This window comes from Equus asinus, chromosome X, assembly GCF_041296235.1.
Source record: "Equus asinus isolate D_3611 breed Donkey chromosome X, EquAss-T2T_v2, whole genome shotgun sequence".
In the NCBI taxonomy this organism is placed as follows: Eukaryota; Metazoa; Chordata; class Mammalia; order Perissodactyla; family Equidae; genus Equus; species Equus asinus.
This window is the reverse complement of record NC_091820.1, coordinates 44,599,012-44,618,714: the sequence shown is the minus strand read 5'-3', so window position 1 is coordinate 44,618,714 and position 19,703 is coordinate 44,599,012. Positions and strand designations below refer to the sequence as shown.

The 19,703-nt window shown below is 37.3% G+C and overlaps 1 protein-coding gene across 18 annotated transcripts in view; it reads right to left on the bottom strand.

Moving 5' to 3' along the window:
• CASK (calcium/calmodulin dependent serine protein kinase) overlaps positions 1 to 19,703 on the bottom strand; it is a 362,261-nt gene that overhangs the window by 284,534 nt on the left and 58,024 nt on the right. For 11 of the 18 annotated variants that reach the window (XM_070502071.1, XM_070502072.1, XM_070502077.1 and 8 more), the window contains exon 2: positions 1,983 to 2,113. In XM_070502071.1, the coding sequence (XP_070358172.1) occupies positions 1,983 to 2,113 (131 nt within the window). The remainder of the gene's footprint in view (positions 1 to 1,982; positions 2,114 to 19,703) is intronic. The other 7 variants (XM_070502074.1, XM_070502075.1, XM_070502082.1 and 4 more) reach the window with 1 other exon arrangement.

Below are 19,703 nucleotides of genomic sequence, written 5' to 3'. Positions count from 1 at the left end.
TGAAGACATTTACATAGCCAAAGCAATGCCAAAGCAGTGAAGGAGTGAGTTATAATTTCCCATATATCATATTAGGCAAAGATAAGACAAACTCAGAGACAAGAACGACATGCCAATTCCCTCTTTTTAAGTTTGGCGTTTGACTCCTTGGCTACATGACAACAAAAAGACATACAGCCTGGCAGTCCAAATCTACAGCTCCAGAGATCCCTTGCTAAAGAAATCTGTAAATAAACAACCTTAGCCAACTGAGAAAGTAATTAATTTTCTCCTTAAAAGATGTCTTTAGCCTGCAGAGATTCAGAATGAGGTATAATGATGAGCTAAGTCAATATAATATAGGTATACTGTGTAACTGATTTAGGCCTGTGATCTTAAACTGGAATCTTACTAAGTTCATCAACAGTATCAGAAAATTATGAGAAATAAAGATTCAACAAATCTCTATGTTTAATAAACTAGGTTTATACAAAAATTACCTCAGTATTCAGGAAGGTTTTCATTATTAGTTGATAACTGAGGTACAGAAAATCAAACACAGTCTATTAAACTTAATTGCAGTTAAAAAGTTTTAGGAAATATAAGTTAGTTATAAAGTCTGCCTAGAAGTAAATTTTAAATTCTGCTAAATTTATAAAATAATTTGTATTCAAAAGTAGTAACAGCCAATTCCAGAGTATGAATCCATAAGATATAAAATCACTAAATCTTACCATAAGATTTTAAAGATTAAAGCACTAAAAAAAAATCAGTGATGCTTTGTGAGTAACAACTTCTAAGAATCTTCTATAATTGGTATGTGGATAATAATAATTCAAAGGGTTACAAAAGTATTTAAAAGTAATGATCCTGAAAAAAGATCTCCAGGAACAGATTAACTTGGAGCTCACAGTATGTGGGATTCTACTTCCCAAAGTAAGATAACTGGATAAAATATAAATAGGCTACTCTGCCTTAGCTTTTCCAATTTAAACTACCAACTGCATTACTCTTGGGATCAAAAACTAAAGGACTAAAGAAGGATAAGTTTTTTACTGGACTGTGGAAAAGTCTAAAGTTAGAAGACAGGCTAATTAGAAAATATAATAATCAATTGTGGGACCAGCCCCGTGGCCGAGTGGTTAAGTTCACGTGCTCCACTTCGGTGGCCCAGGGTTTCACCAGTTCGAATCCTGGGCATGGACATGGCACCGCTCATCAAGCTGAGGCAGCACCCCACGTCCCATAACTAGAAGGACCCACAACCAAAAACACACAACTATGTACCAGGGGGCTTTGGGGAGAAAAAGGAAAAATAAAATCTTTAAAACAAAAATAATCAATTGTGCCATCTGAAGTACGAGCATATGTGAATCATGGCTACACAAAACTATGGCTTAAAAAAACTGTAAAAAATAAATGTTTAAAATACTTACATACTGTTTATAAATATTTATACATCATTATCTATATGAATGTCTTGAAATAAAATTTTAAGTCCTGAAAGTTCTCACAATACTGATTTTCAAATTTTCACATATATACCATATGTGACTTAAGGCAAATGTGATATATGAGTCTTTCAGTTCTATTAGATCATAATCCTAAAAGTAGTAAGCTATGGACTTAGAGGGAATTCATGTTAGTTTCTTCTGAATCTGCAACTATCATATCTTTGCCATTATTTCCCCTCTCTCCCTTCCCATCCCATGTTCCATACCACAGGACTCAAAGTTAGAACCTAAAAAACTGTATGTCCAGATTTCACTTTCTTTCTAGTCAAAAAACATAGGCCTATAGCAATCCTAGATGATTTTTATAACTGTAAATTACTCTATCTTTAAAATATTATGTTCTAGAATTCTGTCAAACTAGAATGGAATTTAAACTGTCTCCACCCACTCCCCACTTCATTACACCCTCCACTTCCCCACCCCCAGATGAAGGTTAGGTTGATAAATGGATTTTGGAGATGAAATAAAGCCAGACATCAAATAACTTACTTGAAATCCATCTCTTACCTTCTGTACTTAACCCTGGACTTGATGTGAACTTGGCTACATCAACAATCTTTACAGCAAATTGTTGTCCAGTTTCTCTGTTGATACATCGTCGTACAACACTGAAGGGACCCCTAAAAAAAAAAAGCCAAGGTTAATTCACTGATTTCCTTAAATTCCTATTTCCCTTCAATATCTTACTGATGTTTCATCGTCTACTATAGCCATAGTTTTCAAAAATCAAATTTAGGTAATTCTTAACATATTTTTCTATAATTCATAAGGTAGGTCATTCATAATTTTAAGTTATTAAACAAGAAAAACAAAACACATTTGTATTTCAAAATCACTTTTTAAAATTCTAAATAGTAGTCTTATATTCAAGGCAAATAATCTTTGTAATATTCTATACCTATTATCAACTAAAAAGAAGAAATCCATCACAGTGGTACTATACACAGCTTTCATCTTTTGAACCAGAAACTTAAGTCATTCTTGACCTCTTCCTCTCATCTTACCCACCACTTATCTAATCTTCACTAACAAGTCCTAATGAGTTTATCTCAAATATCTCTTAATCCTGTCCACTTCTCTCCATGCCTCATACCCTAGTCTAAGCTACTACCATCTTCTACCAAGACTACTGAAAAACTTGTTTCTGCCATTCACTCTTGTGGTGACATTTTAAAAATGAAGATCTGATATTATGTTTCTGCTTAAAATCCTAGAGAAAGAAGGGATTTGCAACACATATATTTAGTCAAGAACCAAAATATATAAATAATTCCTAAATAAAATAAGAAAAGAAAATACACTCCAATAAAATCTGGGCAAAACACTTGGGCACTTTACAAAGAGAAAGCCCTGCATGATTTGGGCTCCAACAAGCTCTCCAGTCTCATCTGAAGTCACAGAGAAATCCTTCATCTTCCTCAAACTTCAAATTAGAATTGTTCTAAACTGCGATAGGAAAGGAAGTAATTTCTACCAGCAGAGCCACTAGTCCAGTCATTTGCTTACCTAGTCCCCGGCTCTCAATACTGGCCATACAAGTGAATCAACTGGGATGATTAATAAAATACTAATGCATAGGCATTTAAAACACACATACATACACACAAGTGCACACACAGTTCCTTGTGATTAGTTATCAAATAAGTATATGAAGTAAAGAGAATCCGAAGACAGATTTGTACATGCTTGAATCGACTACCTAATAATATGAAATGCAATAGCAAGATACTACGGTAGTTTATTTGAAGGCTAGTATGGTTTGAGTCATTAAATACACACCCATGTACACACACGTGTGCATTTTCTCCCTACCCAGGAAAAAACCAAAACACTCTCATTGGCTTTTACAGGTGAAAACAGTACACCTGGATGCACATGGTCAATCAGCAGATAGAGAAAAGTTCTTCATTTACACCAGGACACTTGTGATACTGCTTGCCTTAAAGTATAAGTTTGCCTTTCTTCTTTCAATTAGAGGACAAGCAAAAGAATATAATCTAACCCAGACTTAAACATTTCTCTAAGATCACATGAATTAGTTGATTTCACCATGCCATCATCAGGACATCAATTACACCACAGCTTCAAATCTCTCTCTTTCAAGCAACCTAACAAAGGAAAAGAAATGGTAATAATGCATCTTTCAGAACTCAATAGAAAGAGGATCTTTTTGATTATCACTCAAAACTGTTCAAAGATTTTCCTCTGTGAGAAGACAATATATTTAACAAAGTGAGGCAGGACTCCCACAAACGTTTTCATTCTCAATCTTGATATCTTACTTGTGATTACTTATCCTGACAATAGCAAGCAATTTCAGGAAACGCTTAACGTAATTGGCTTTTGTCCACACATAAACCCTTGGGACTCTATTTATACATATTTGCGTAGTGTGCTTCAATTCACTGCATCTTTTTGGAAACGTTCCAAGATCTGTATGTGGGATTATTCGTGGTCTATCAGGTCAATTCTTTACTTTTTCCTGCTTGAACAAAGGTGAGGAAGAAAGCATAGCTTCTCCCCCGGCTATTTTATAACAGTGAAATGAAGAAAACGAGGGAGAAGAGAGAGAAAAGGGAATACTGAGACCAAAAAAACACAAAAACCCAGAAATGTGTTTAAATCTGTGAAGAAAAACTGAATCAAATCTCAATTCTTTAGGCTTATTTTATTATGTGAAGCAAAGAAAATGAGTTTACCTATGAACTACTGATAACCTGAAGACAGGTCACATTTCAAGGGTCTGTCCCTCAATGACATCCAGGGATTAGGCAAAGGTGAACCAATTCAGTACACTAAAGACACTGAAATTATACTTTAAGCTTTTTTTGTGATTTAATCCATCAACTAGAAACTCAGTGCAAACTGATACAAATTTAAATAAGTATATGGTGTCTACAATTTTAGCAGGGCTCAATTACATTTACTCGGTCGATAGGTTAAAGAGAAGCAGGCTATGAGAAAATCTGGCATGGTTTTCCACCTTAAAAAGGTGGGAGGTGTAATAAAGTATGTACAAAACGTCTATTGTATTACACTTATTAATTACACTTAAATGACAGCTTAAGGAACAGCAAAATTTCAGAAGACCTAGGTTTCAGTCTTGCCTAAACTCTCTTTTGATGCTTGAAATTTCATCCTTAAATTTTTCAGTCTGTTACAGCTGATCCAAAAATATTGATATAGCAGTAAGCCGTTACCATAAACTACTATCTTTCTCATATTTCCACTAATTCTGGCCAGAGTACTAATCAAAGTGGAATGATAAAATAATCGATGGCATTTAAGATTTGAAGAAATATATATTCTTTATTCAGTTCTTTAAGAATACTGAATATTGACTGGGATTATGGCACAAGGTTCTACTTGAGGCAGGTGGCTGCCTGCAGAATTCTGCTTTTAAGTAAAAGGTCAATTAAACCAGAATATGTTAAAGTGAATATTGCTATAACATCCCTAAGGTTTTGAGAAGAATGCAGCTGTGTCTCCAAGCAGACATGGAATAATCTCTTCTAGTTTTCATTTATGTGAAGAAAGGTTAAGTCTAGGAAATGAACAATTCTGATACTAAAAGTAAATACATCAAACAAAGAGACTAGAATTAAACAAAATTATGCTAGAATATAGTATGTTGGTTTACAGAATAATAGGATAGATTTAGCACAATGCATCTCATGTATGTTCCTGCCCAAATCCCACTAAAATGATGCCAAAGGGAGTAAAAAAATTTTTAAAGGACTGGGAGAACAAGAGAGGAGACTATAGTAATAATCAAATTTGAGAAGCAAGAAAGCAGACGGAGTAGTGGTAACTGATTTAGCAGACTTGGGAAAGCTGAATTGTAAAGAAAAAATAAGAAAAGTTCAGAACCAAGCCCATTTACACTACAGAATCCTCAAGAAGTTCATAAACTGGTAGCACCAGATAACTCTGGAACTAGAGGGAAAGAGGATGGGGCTAAAACAACAAGGTTTCAATGAAATCTACAGAGAAGCAGTTGGAGTCCCAGATCCCTTCCTCTACTCCCTATCACTGGGTAACTGCCCCACCCTCATCCTAAGAGGTCCATTCTCTGGAGAGGGTAAAACATAGGGTGTTAGAACTGGGGACTCAAGGCAGTTGAGGAAGTGGGTATTACATGGAAAGCAAGGGGATTATGTGATCACACACATACTGACTACAGACAGCCCCAGTCCCTTTGCATTTTAACAGGGGGAAGGTTAGAAGTTAGATCCTTACCCTTCAGGCAGGAGAGAAAAGATTTTCTATTGAATATCTGACTAGCCCAGAAGGAAAGGGCTAAAGATAATGATATGATGCTGTTCAAACCATTCAACCAGATCATCCCGCCTCAAAACTCAAAGTTAACAAGTTCTGCCCACAAGTTCAGAGCTGTCAATCAGCTTTTATTCAGTCCCTCAACTGCAGCGTTCCCAACCTCAGCACTATTGACATTGTGGGCTGGCTAGCTCTTTGTCGTGTGAGGAGGTCCTGGGCACTGTAGGATGCTTAACAACATCCTGAGCCTCTGCCCACTAGATGCCAGTAGCACCCCCTCACACCCAGTTTTCATAACCAAAAATGTCTCCAGATACTGTTAAATGGCCCCTGGGGCACAAAGTTGCCCCTGATCAAGAACCACTGCTCTATTCCTAATGATGTATAGACAACTAAACTCCCAAGACATATGGAGAAGGGTCTCTAATTTGGAAGACAGAGATCAAAACAAACAGAAAGAACAACTTAGAGGAAACAGACTAAAAAGAAAAAGGGCTCTTGAAAAATACACACATGAAGAAATTTAAAACTCAATAGAAGGGCTGGCAGATAAAAGTGAGAAAATTTCCCAGAAAGTAGAGCAAAAACAACAAAGAAAATGGAGGGGAGGAACTCAAAGGAACAATTCAAGAAAATTTCCCAGAACTTAAATCATGAGTTGCCAAATTAAAAGGATCCACCAAGCACTCAGCAAAATAGATAACAGACCCAAGTCCACACATGCCACTGTGAAATTTAGGAACACCGCAGGACAGAAGACTTTCAGATTTCCACATGGAGGTTAGGGTGCCCTGGGAAGGGAGGATGATATAATTCACATGCAACGGATCAGGAACCAGAACAGCTCCCAATCTCTCAATGGCAACACTAGAAGCAAGAAGACAACAGAGTAACACTTTCAAAATCATGAAGGAAAATTATTTCTAACCTTTAATTCTACATCCAGCCAGAAAAATCAATAATAATAAAGACATTTTCAGACATGAAAGAGCTCAATCAATTACTTGCAATGTATACTTTCTGATGAAATTATTGTAGGGTGTGTCTGCCAAACAAGAGTAAACCAGTAAAAAGGATGCCAAAGGACAGCAAATAGGAGATCTCACACAGAAGATACACAAAGGGAACCCCCAGGAGTACAAGCAAGGGAGACCTCACAGGTCAACAGCTATACACTGAGCACAGAGGTTAACCAGTCCAGACTGACAGCCGTCAGAGATTCCCACCGCCACTGATCACCTTTTTAACCTGAAAACAGAAGGACAGGGTGAGCTGGGCCCAGATTCTACTATTTTGCCTTTTCTGACCAGGGGCTGATGAGATTCCCGCTCTTCTCTGCTGCCTGGATCAGTAGAGGACTCTCATTTCACTCCACAGCAGTGTTCTTTGGCCTATCCTCGAGAGCTGGAGGCAGGCCTCAGTGAGCCGAAAAGCAAGAAATGCAGAGCAGCCCATGCCCCAAGTCGCGTTCCTGCTGGAGGTTCAGTACCCAGCCCTGCACTACAGCAGTGATATCCAGTCTGTGAACAGCCCCGTGTCCTGGGAGGTACTTGGGACCTTGCCAACCTACTTCCCAGAAGGGGCTCCTATACACTCTCAGGTATCCAAAGCCTGACTGTGAACCAGAGGTTCCGTTCAGCTTCTCTACTCCTGAGAGTCTTCATACAATAGTGATAATGTCGCCCTTTCCTTGCACAGCTAAGTTCACCCCTGCTACTCAGTTTTTAAAGACTAAATAATACACTCTTTAAGGATCCATACATAGGTAGTAAAGCTATAAAGAAAACCAGAAGGAATGATTAATACAAGAGCCAAGAGAGTGGTTATGGGAGGGGAGGGACTGTGACTGGGAAGGGGCACACAAGGGGCTTTTAAAGGTACTAGTAACTTCTATTCTTAACCTGGATGATGGATTCATGAGTTTTCACATTTTATTATTCTTCTTTAAAATACATACATATACACACTTTATTCACTCCTCCAATATATATATTTCCCAGTTAAAGATAACGTTTTTAATGGCTGAGAGGTATATCCCTAAGATCTTGCTAATCAAAGGAGGTCTTAATTTTTTACATATCTGTATGAAACAAATTATTTTAAATGACATGATATATATAAATGAGGAAAAACGATGTCTGCATCTCAAACATAACAGTCAATATGAATTACGCTAATTATAATTTTACATCTAATTGAACTAAGTTTAAAATAATACTTCAAGTTCTTACATGTAAACTTTGGGGTGACATCTGTAATATAAGTTCTCATCCTATGAGAGGTTTACAAACAAAACACATCATATCTCAGGAACCCTTTGATAAATGGGGTGAACTTCCTGTCCATAGCAGAGTCCTAGGAGCTTCATTACATTTATAATGAATTGTGCAATGTACCACAAGAGATGTAGGAAAACTGTGAACAAGAAGAACTAATTTACAAAAGGAAATAAAAAGGTGGGGGGGGAGCGAAGATCAAGAACAAATTCATAAACACATGCGCGTGTGCACACACACAGTTGATATAGAGTCAATCCTCATTATTTGCAGATTAAGTATTTTTAAATTCAATTACTTACTAAAATTTATTTGTAACCCAAAATTGATACTCATGGCACTTTCACGGTCATTGGTAGATGCGTGTAGAGCAGTGAAAAGTCTGAGTCACCTGATGCACCCATTACCAGCTAAGGTCAAACAAGGTGACACTGCCTTGTTGTTTCAGCTCTCATACTGTAAATGTGTCCTTTTTGCCAACTAATTAGTGAATTTTTCTCATTTTGTGGGATTTGTTGATGGTTTCACTGTTTAAAACAGCCCCCAAGTGTAGTGCTGAAGAGCTGTCTAGTGTTCCTAAGCACAAGAAGGCTGTGATGTACCTTACAGAGAAAATATGTGTGTTAGATAAGCTTCATTCAGGCATGAATTATAGGGCTCTTGGCCATAAGTTCAATGTTAATGAATTAACAATATATATGAAATAAGGTGTTTTTAAACAGAAACACACATAAAACAGGTTACGTATTGATTGGTTGAAGAAAACGTGACCAGAGGCCCACAGGAACCTAACCCTGTATTTCCCTTAGGAGCAATGGCTTAGTATTCACTCATTCAGTGTTCACAGCAACTTTACAGAACGTAACTACTGCAAATAATAAGCATTAACTGTGCCTATACTCACACACACATATACGCACATACATACATATTTATATTATATTTATAATATGTAACATTATGTTCTATGTATTTATATTACAATATAAACTCAACAAGAGGCCCCCAATAAATATTTGGTGAATGATAAAAATAAACTAGAAATGAACAAAATACTGATAAATTTATCTTATCACACAATTTTATATGAGTATATAAAATTGAGAAATCATGGTACTTATAGATATTTCTCTACCCATTTACTAAATCTATATCTTCCTACTACTTTCTGCATAGCTTTGATGTTAGGAATTGAGGGAAACAGATGGTGGGTGGGTAAAAGGGAAACAAAGCAAAGATATAGAAATAATGACAATATTAGCAAAAAAAAAAATCTTGAAAGCTATACTCTATAGACACATACATGTATATAAAAGTGATACCTAAAAGATAATGATAATCTTTTCCCTCTATTTCAACACTGTTAGTTTAGTCATTGCCACTAAAGAAGAGCTTATGCATAGCATCCCATCAATAAAACCTTTCCTGTTGCATCTTGTTACTTTGTGGTAGTGACAGGAAGACAGAAATGTTCTGACACTTTTTTTTCTCTTTAATTCTTTTGGTACCCACCCCACCTTCAATACACACACACTTACATACACACACCAAGCTGGGTTACTACTTTAAGTATAGTGACTAAAACAAAGGAAAAAAGTTCACCGAATCATAGCTACTGCTAAAGAAACACACATAAAGTAGAAAATTATTAAAATCAAAGTCTCAGGAACTGTTGCCTAAATGTTATCAGTTAAAGAGCTGACAAAGAATTAAGCTCAGTACAATTCAGATTGTTCCTTGAAAATAAGCAAGGCTTATTTGAAAAAGTTGGCAATGGATCTCCAATAAGCTAACAGAACAAATCTGGCTCAACCGTCAAAGCTGAGTAATTCACAGAGTTAAGATTAGCATTTACTAATCCAGTACCTGTATTGGCGTAATTGGTACCCCTGTCAAACCCTGACAGTTCAGTGAAAAGTTTAGTAGACCTCGCTTTAGATTTTATGTAGCACATCATTCTCTGGTCTAAGTCTGCATATGATACATTCACCATTTACTACTTTTATGAGAGGACTACAGAGCATATATAGCAGTCTCTGTTGATCCAAAAGTTCTGGAAAATTTGATTGATGTGTGTGTGTGTGTGTGTGTGTGTGTGTGTGTTTAAAGGGCTGGAGTTAGAGTCAAGGTAGAGGGACATGGACTCTAGGTCTTTGTTAGCTCACATATGATGGAGCATGTATCAAGGAGAGTTGCTAAGAGAGAAGAAAAAAGATGTCTGTAACAGATAAGAAACAAGAAGGAGGCAAGTCGACACAGGAGGAAAGAAATGAAAAAGAAAGCATATAAAGTACTGTGAGATAAATACATCCCAAAGTAAGAACTCTGGCTTGGTTGTACATGTTTAGTTAAATATATAAAAAACTTTCACAAACAGATATGAAGTGCTGACATTAAAAAATTCTATTGATAGTTTCCATTCTATCTTATTCATTTACCTCATTTTCTCCAATGGAAATAAGACCAAAAAAGAAAAAGAACAAACAAAAAACGATTAATAAAGCAATTCTTGCCCTCAGGAAATTCCCAATCTAACAGACTGCTGTTGGTATATGTATATAATTATAGAACAAAGATTGAAATAGTATACCACCAAGAGTTTATTACCTGAATAGAAAGGTGGTCAGAGAAGGCCTCTATGAGACAGAGACACGCAGGAGGGTTCGAAAGATGAATAAGTTTTTTGGGCCAATGAGAGAAAGGGGAAGATTCCAGAAATAAGTAGTAGCAAGTCAAACCATGGTGTGTGCTGGCTACTACCAGCTGTTTGGTATTGCTGGATGAAAAACTGGAGGATAAGTGGCTAGAAAAGAGGAGCGAGCCAGAGATCACTGTGACTGAAGAGTGGAGTATGGGATGAGGAGCCGGTGGGGGCCAGTCAGAAAGTTATTACATTAGCCCAAGCATGAGATGATAAAGACCTAAACCAATATAGTAGAGGCAACTAAGAGATACTTAAGAAAACAAATTGACAAGACAAAATAGTGAATGATTAGCTAGGGGGTGATTGGGAGTCAGTTGAAAGAATGACTTACAGATTTCTGGCAACAGTCACCAGGTAAATAATGGTACCACCAAATGAGAGAGCGGCTACAGAAGAAAGAACTGGTAGAAGGCTGAGAGAGAAAGGAGATACACAGTTGTGTTTTGAAAATATTGATTTACAAAATAATGATTTTCATGGACTATCCAGGCAGAGCACAATTAGATAGGAGTATAAAGTTCGAGGAAGGGGTCAACACGTAGATGATGAAGACATCAACTACCATTTACAACATACCACATACCAAGAATGCTGCAAAGAACTTTACATAGATTTTCTATTTTTTTCATTATTTATAATTTATTTGTCATAATAGCTAATACACTATTAGATCTCATTTTATAGATTAGCAAACTGAGGCTAAGACAGGTTGTCTATTGCCAAACAGTTAGTAAATGGTAGAGTTAGGACTGGAGCCTAGACATATTGAAATCTAACATCTAAGTTCTAGTTTCTATACTCCCTAGGAAGCATGAGTGAACAGGAGGTAACTGAAGCCACTGATGTGAATGAGAATACTCAAGAGTACAGATTGCAAAGGGCAGAAGACAGAGGTCCCAGCTCCTCCCAAAGGAATGGCTGCAAACATCCCCACAGAACGACTACAAGAAGCCCAGAAAGAAAAAAGTGCTAAAGGCAAGCTCTTAGAGCATAGTATCTTGCAGAAATACAGACATGAAGACCAAGTGCTTAGCGGGGTCTGCCCTAGACACGAACATAGAGCTTCTCCCCATTCCTCTCAAGATGGGCACCAGAAAAGTGTAATTTTCATTTTTAAATTAAGAGCCGCACATTCACATTTTGCTATTGTCTAAATGTGAGACTATATATATCAGAAACTGGCCCAAAGAAATTATTTAGTAGAGAAATAACTTTTTAGAAACTTGCTCCTAACCTTGTCTACTAGCATTCATGAACTTAATTACTTATAACTAGTACTAACATTATCACAATTTTCAAATTCTGTCTGCATAATGCAATCTTTATAAACTGAAACTAATAATTATGGAAGTCTGGCAGTATAAAATTACATTGTAAATCATATTTATAACAGGAATGTGCTCTGTTAATATGCCACTAACATAGATTGTTTTCCAAATGCTACACTATCCTATAACAGTATTGTTACCTGTCATTAATTACAACTCTGCATTGAAGAAGAGTAGGGGGAATTAACATTTGGACTCAGAAGTTGCAGAGTACTGTTAATCTCTTCCCATTCAGCACCATGTTTTATGGATCTCCATAATAAGTTAGACCTACTTCTGAATTAAATAAAATTAAATTATCTAAATTAAATAAGCTGGTGAAAGAAATCTCAAAGCCAGCAACACTCCCTTCTCTATTATTCATTTCAGTTGCATCAGGATTATGCAAAATTTATACAGTAGCACAGAAACAAAAATGTAATTAGCTAACACTCTAAAATGAGGTTTCCCAAATTGGCATCCTTTGGAGTCCTTAAAGAATAAAAGTTTCTCTGTCAAGTAAGCTTGGGAAACACCATATAAAAGATCCCAAGCCCCACCTCCACCCCATATTCACAATACACATTAGCAGCCAAGTCTTGCAGTTAGGAAACAAGCATCTTTGTCTTTCACCACACTCTACTTCCATCACCCATGGTAATCATTAGTGTTCACTTTGGACATGATCTACGTTTTAATATTTAGAATAACAAACAATACAAATTATGAAGTTGTAATGGCTATGAATCACTCAGATTTCAAACAACTTTTTTCTGAGACAAATATTCTCCCCCAAAACACGGCATATAAAATTGTTGTTTAAATTCTTACGGGGTGGGGAGGGGATCCAATTGTTTGCTTAGTAAAGAATGGAAAGGATTTAACTATGCACTTTAAATGCCTATTCATTAATACTTCCAAAAGTAATTTACTTTTCACAATTGTTAATATAAGCATATTCAGCAGGCAATAATGCAACCTCTGGTTTTTTAACCAAAAAACAGTTAACAAAAAGGCGAAGCATAGAAAAGAAATAAGCACTTACACCCAATTACCCAGCTCAGTGCAGGGCAGCAGAAAATAGGTTTTGAATCGTAATTGTAGTAATCAGTTTCTAGGTCTAAAGAAGTAAAGTAGATGATCTGGAAAATAATTGCTTTAAGGGGGAAAAATCAGAAAATAAAAGTATAAAATAAGTGGATATAACTGTTTAGGCAAGATAGTAAAATCAAATATTCAAACGGTTGAGGAATTTTTCAAGTTAGGTAAGAAAGCAAAGTCCCTGCATGTTACAAAGAGTATGGAAGTTAGTAATGCTCACTTTTAACCGTTTTTCCAAGGATGGATCAACCTTTCAGTGCTCATATAAGGACTTCCTTTTAATCTATAAGGCACACGATAGAGCATGGAGGACAAGAAGAGCAAGGGTCATCACATCCCTCAACATGGCTGAAACTGAACTCCTGACTCCGCCGCCCCCCATCTCAGTTGAAGGCCAACTCCATATTTCCTTCCAGTTGCTTAGTCAAAAATCATGGTGCCATTCTTGATCCCTTTCTTTCTTTCACATTCCAACTCCAATTCTTTAGGAAATGCTCTTGGCTCTACTTCGCTGAGATCTTCTATCTTTTAATTCATTTCAAGAAAATTTATAACTGATTATTAGACCAATTTTCTGACAGCTGAATTAAAACCCTTGTGAGATAATTCCCATATCTGATTCACCTCGGTACTGGCCTCAGTTCAATGTCTTCTTTCATTCAAACTGTGGTTTTCCTGGTGTTTGGTATGATGAGCGGTTTTCAATTGTATCCCGGATATTTTGGTCATTGTTAGGAGACTCTTGATCGTAGGATTTTCTATTTTAGCAGGCAGTCGCCCTGTTTAGGTTTAGTGTGCCAGTTCTAGACTACTTTTGAAGGCTTAAGTTCCAGTGACAGTTTAGTTTTCTGAGCCCTTGCAATGCTATTTTATTTTGGTCTGCTTCATCCCGCTAGTGCTGCTGGGGACTCCCAGTCAATCCCTGCTAATGCCACCTGCAGGGACACAAGGTGCTTCCTAGGGCCACCTGCTATCCCCCGGCAACCTTGAAGGAGAGGGGGTCAGAAGCCAGTGGGCCTGGGTCTCCTTCTGCCATGGGGTAGAGAGCAGGGAGGGAGACACACTGCTGCTGCTCTTGCTGCTACCATCACTGCCTACAGATCAGACCACCCACTGGGGCTGGTGATGGAGCAGTGTCTGGTATAGCCTGGCCTTTGCTTTTGCTGCTGCTGTCAGCAGACAAGACAACTGGGGCCTGGACTGCAGAATGGAGGCTGAAATGGCCAGGTCTCTGCTGCTGCAGGGTCCTAGTTGTGGAGCAGGGGCTAGGATGGCCAGGGGCTTTGCTGCTCCTGCTGGGACTGTGGGCAGACCAGACTACCCACTGGGTCCCAGGTGTGGAACCCGACTAGGTCTCTGTTGGGCTTCCCCTTTCCTGGTCCTTTGGCCAGAAAAAGTAGACTTGTTTTTGTTTTTCGTTTCTATGCCCTTTGGTGGTTCTGGGTAGTAGGTCTCTCTGGCACCCAGTCCAGGAATAAATGGAAAATAAAAAGAAAACCCAGTGAACTCACCGCATTGTCATTCCTCAAGTGTCAAGGTTCCTTAGCTAGTCTGCCTTCTTTCCAATTTTCAGTCCTTTTATTCTTGTCAGTTGAATAATTTCCAGGGCATTTAGTTGTATTCTTAGGGGAGAGGCAAGGAAAATTGAGTCTATACCATCTTGTCCCAGAAATGGAAGTCTGTAGATTTTCAGCCTCTTTCATTCTGCCTAGCACTAGGAGTCCATTTTATTCAAAAGTTGGAGACAAGCTACAGTTCTTTTATGTCCAACATATCCAGTTAAAAATAGTAGCCATTAAACTCATCAGGTCCATAATATAGTTTTCGATGACTCCTGGCTCAGAATTTTAGGGTCTCAAACAAGTAATTGATGTTTCTCAACATTTTGGGGTTTGAAGACTAGAAAAGGGGTGCCTTTCTGTTATCTCCACATGCGTGTATGTATACAGGCATACACACACACTCACCCTCGCAGTCTTCCTGAGTCTAAAAGGAGATCTAAGATACCAGTCTATCTAGCATATTTCAGTCATGGCACACTGGTGGAGAAATGGTGTTTTTAGTAGCAATTTCACTATTTGGTCTTACATATTACAAAATGTGAGAAAAGTTAGGGGTTATAGCAATCTACATAAATAAGGTTATGCATAACTGAAGGTCAGCTTTTAACAAAGGATCTGTTGGTTGACTATACTAATTCTTTGAGGGCAGGGATTTTCTCTTATCCATTCTGTATCTCTAGCATGTAGAACTATGCCTGACATTATGCTAGTGAAGACTCTATAAAGGCTTTAAGATGACCAAATGGACAGATAAATCCAGTTTAGGACACGTGAACATGGCTGTCATCTTTAAGACACTTACATTATATTTCAGTTAACCTAAACTTATAGCTCTTTAATAGTTTTTGTAGCTCTTTAATCTCTTGGGGCAGATTTTCACTTATCTAGTAGAAATAAAAATTTTAATTTGTCAATGCCAATTACTGAAAGGTAGAAAAAAGTTGTAAAATCATAATGTCAATTTTTAAATACTTCTCCAAAAATAAAGTTCTTTTGTTTTATTAGAGATGTTGACCCAAAATTCTTCTAATGCTACCATAATTAAAACTCAAAAAGCAGACTTTTTTGCTTTTAACATGTACTAACATCTGTTCTTAAACACTGTTTAATGATTTAAAACAGGCCTTGTAAACTGGAGGCATTTTACAAAGATAGTATTTTGTAATGGCAGAGAAGCAAACGTAGCTCCTAAAATTCAGAAAGCTTTGCAACCTAAAAGTTTATAAAATCAGCTGTGACACTGATTGGCTCAAAATTAATTCTATCTTTTTGTTTGTTTGAATGTGTAAATAGTTGACTAAAACAAATTTCAGTTTGTATAATCTGGCAAGATTAAATATAAGCCTCAATCACTATAATAGTTTACCACAAGATATAACCAAATGGAAATAAACTACTTAGTTTATCCACATGATCACTTTTTTGGGTGAAATTACAAGTAAATAAACTCAAGACTTAGAAGACAAAGACATTTCAAGGTTCCTAATTAATGCTGGATTTAAGACTGACAATTTTAAGCACAAGCTTAAATCAGTAAATAGACATAGGATGAGATCACAAAATTAGAAACATTTTAACCCATGACTATTCATCAGTTCATTAAAAATCAATAGTATGCAATTACTATTTCCTGTCCTTTAACGAAATCTTCAGTGTATAGCAGCCAATGGGGGGGGGGGAGAATGAAGCATGAACAATATCTAAGATACAAAACGGATCATATAGAAGAACAAGATGTTTTTAACAAATTTTTTAGGAAGCTCCATTGAGTGACCATTGAAATTTTTTTTTTTTAAAGATTTTATTTTTTCCTTTTTCTCCCCAAAGCCCCCCGGTACATAGTTGTATATTCTTCGTTGTGTGTCCATCTAGTTGTGGCATGTGGGACGCTGCCTCAGCGTGGTTTGATGAGCAGTGTCATGTCCGCGCCCAGGATTCGAACCAACGAAACACTGGGCCGCCTGCAGCGGAGCGCGCGAACTTAACCGCTCGGCCACGGGGCCAGCCCCTGACCATTGAAATTTTTAAAGGAAAATAGTTTGTTCTACTAGTCAAGAATCCTTGCACATTAACATCTCATAATGAACTTACAACTTCCTTTTGGCATGCCCAAGCAACCTGGAAGTACAAACACTCCAACTGCAAACATCCCTTAGCATGAAAAAGTTCCTTTAGGAGAAGGCACTTTAATCCTTGAGAGACTTTAACCTTTTTCCTCTGAATGAAAGCCATCACAGACAGTATAAACAGAGCGCAGGCTTGAGAGTCAAAAGACTTGGGGCTGAATCCTGGATCTGCCCATCACTAACTATGACGACATTCGGTCAGTTATTCAATCTCTCTGGGCTCACTTTATTTAAGCTATGAAATGAAGATAACGGCTACCTCGAAGGGTTCTGATGGGATAACAGAAGGTAAAAAGGGCTGTGCCTGGCACATACGCACAAGAGGGGACTTCATCGGGGGTGATCTGTTATTGGACAAGCACTTCTTCACTACTTCTCTTCTAAAAAATATGAAATGTCTCCCATACTACAAGGGTACCATTGCATTATCAACACTAAGAATCAGGAAAGAACCAGGGAGAGTTCTGCTTCCAACAACAGCGAAGTGGGTAACCTGGGCCAACCTTCCTACTGAAAAACAAAATAAAACCTGGATACACACACGCACATCTTCTTGAAAGTATAAATACCTTATAAGGTACTTCAATTTTGCCAGTTAAAGATCTAGGGGAACAAGAGAAGCCACAGCAGTAAGCTCAGTCATACGCAGCCACTTTTGCCTATAAGGCAATTCTCCACGCCTGGGGGGCAACTGCCCCTAGGACTCATAGGGCATCACAGGAATGGGTGAGAGAAGAGAAGACTTGCATTCAACTTGATAAACCAATCCTCACTTTGTTCTGATTTCTTCTGAAAGGTTATGTACCTAGGGTGGAGGTGAACCTCAAGAAAACCTAACCTTGCATAGACTTGGAGCCTGGCTCCCTCTCATCTAGTAGTCCATGGAATCTCAAATCTTAAAGCTGGATTAGGGCCATAAACTCTCCCCCACAAACCTGTCAGGCAAATCTTCTCTTGAGAAAGATACTGTTGTCTTAGTATGAGCAAGAATCAGAATAAAAGACAAAAGAAAAAGACCAAGGCATGAGATACTGAAACAAAAAATACAATGGCCAAAATTTAAAACTCAATGGATTGATTTCAGAGCAACTGAGAGCTGAAGAAGGAATTAGTAAAGAGGAATATAGGTCAGAAGAAATTATTCCAAATAGATCATGGAGAAAAAAACAAAAAGAAAACATAGAAGACAAGGTAAGAGACTTAGATGAAATAATGAGATTTAATGTATGTTAATTGGGGTCCCAGCAGGAGAGAGGCGAGAGAATGAGGTAGAGGTAATTATTTGAGGAAATGGTTGAGAATTTTTCATAGAATTTTTTCACAGAATTTTCATCAAGCATGTCTATCCACAAATTCGAGATTCTCAGTGAATCACAGCAGGATAAATAAAGAGAAATCTATACACATGGACACATCATAGAAAAAACAAAGAGAAAAATCTTAAAATAACCAGAGGCACAAAAAAAGACATTATCTTCAAAGAAGTGACAGTTTGACAGCTGACAACAGAAACCAGAAGACAATGGAATGATGATGTATTCAATGAGATGAAATAAAGTGTCTTTCAAACAACTCTATACCCAGGGACTTAAATAATGAAAAGAAACAAAAGACAAACACAAACTGAAAGAATTTCTAAAGGATACTTCAGGCAAGAGGAAAATTACCTGAGATAGAAATCTAAATAACTACTGTGTAAAACAACAATGATAATGTCTTCTAGGTTTACAAATATAGAGAGAATTAAAAGGTACACCAAACACTAACATATAAATCAAGAAGGGATAAAGTTAAAATGTCCCAAGATCCTTGCATTGACTGAGATAAGAGTAATAAGACTTATGAATACTACACTCTGTAAGTGCATAATACATATTGTTATTTTAGGGATAACCACTAAAAGAATTGAAACACAGTGTCTAAATCCCAAACTAAGCGGGGGAAGGAATGGAGTGATAAAAAAAATCACATAAGAAAGAGAAAATATAAAATGAAATAGAACAGTCAGGACAAGCAAAGAACAAAATAAGAGATTGAAACTCAAATATATTATTACTGTGGGCTAGAGGCATGAAAAAATATACAAAAAACCTAATAAGTAAATTATAAAGCACATTAAAAGAGGATAAGTTTATAGGAAAAAAGAATAATGCTGAGGAGAGCTAGAAATACTAAGGTGAATTTGGGACAGGTATCAGTATTAAATAGGGTAGTCAGGCCTCATGAAGAAGGTGGCCTCTGAGCAAAGACTCCGTCCCTCTCTATAGCTGACCTAAAGGCACAGACCTCCAGCCACAGCTCTGGGGCTACCATTGCAGGGACCATTATTTTCAATGTATTGTACTCTTCCCACATTTGTCACCCCTATTTCCTTGAGGGCTTCTGAAAGAGTTCTTTCATTCATCCTGGACCTGCCCCGATGAAGACAACAGCAGCAATGCTACTATTTATTGGATACCTATTGTTTGCCAAGCATTTGACTGGGTACTTGCAAAAGGTCTCATGCAATTTTCTCCATAGCTCTAGAAGAAAGACACTATTATTCCCATTTTACAGACAAGAACATTAACTTTAAAATCTTACCCGGTGTCCCACAGTTAATACATTGCATAACTAGGATTTTAACATAAAATTTGCCTGGCTGTAAGGTCTGTGGGCTTTCCACTATCCATGCTGTATCTTGCGCCAATCATTATTGCCAATAGAGAAAAGCGAATTTAGAAGGTAAAGAGTCAGCAAATGGTCAGTAGGTGCCATGAGACACATTAAAGACACTCAACAAGCATTTGACTGAGGATTCAGAGATTTTATGATCAACGACCAGCTACAGAAAAATGCTCAGAGAACTGAGTTTAC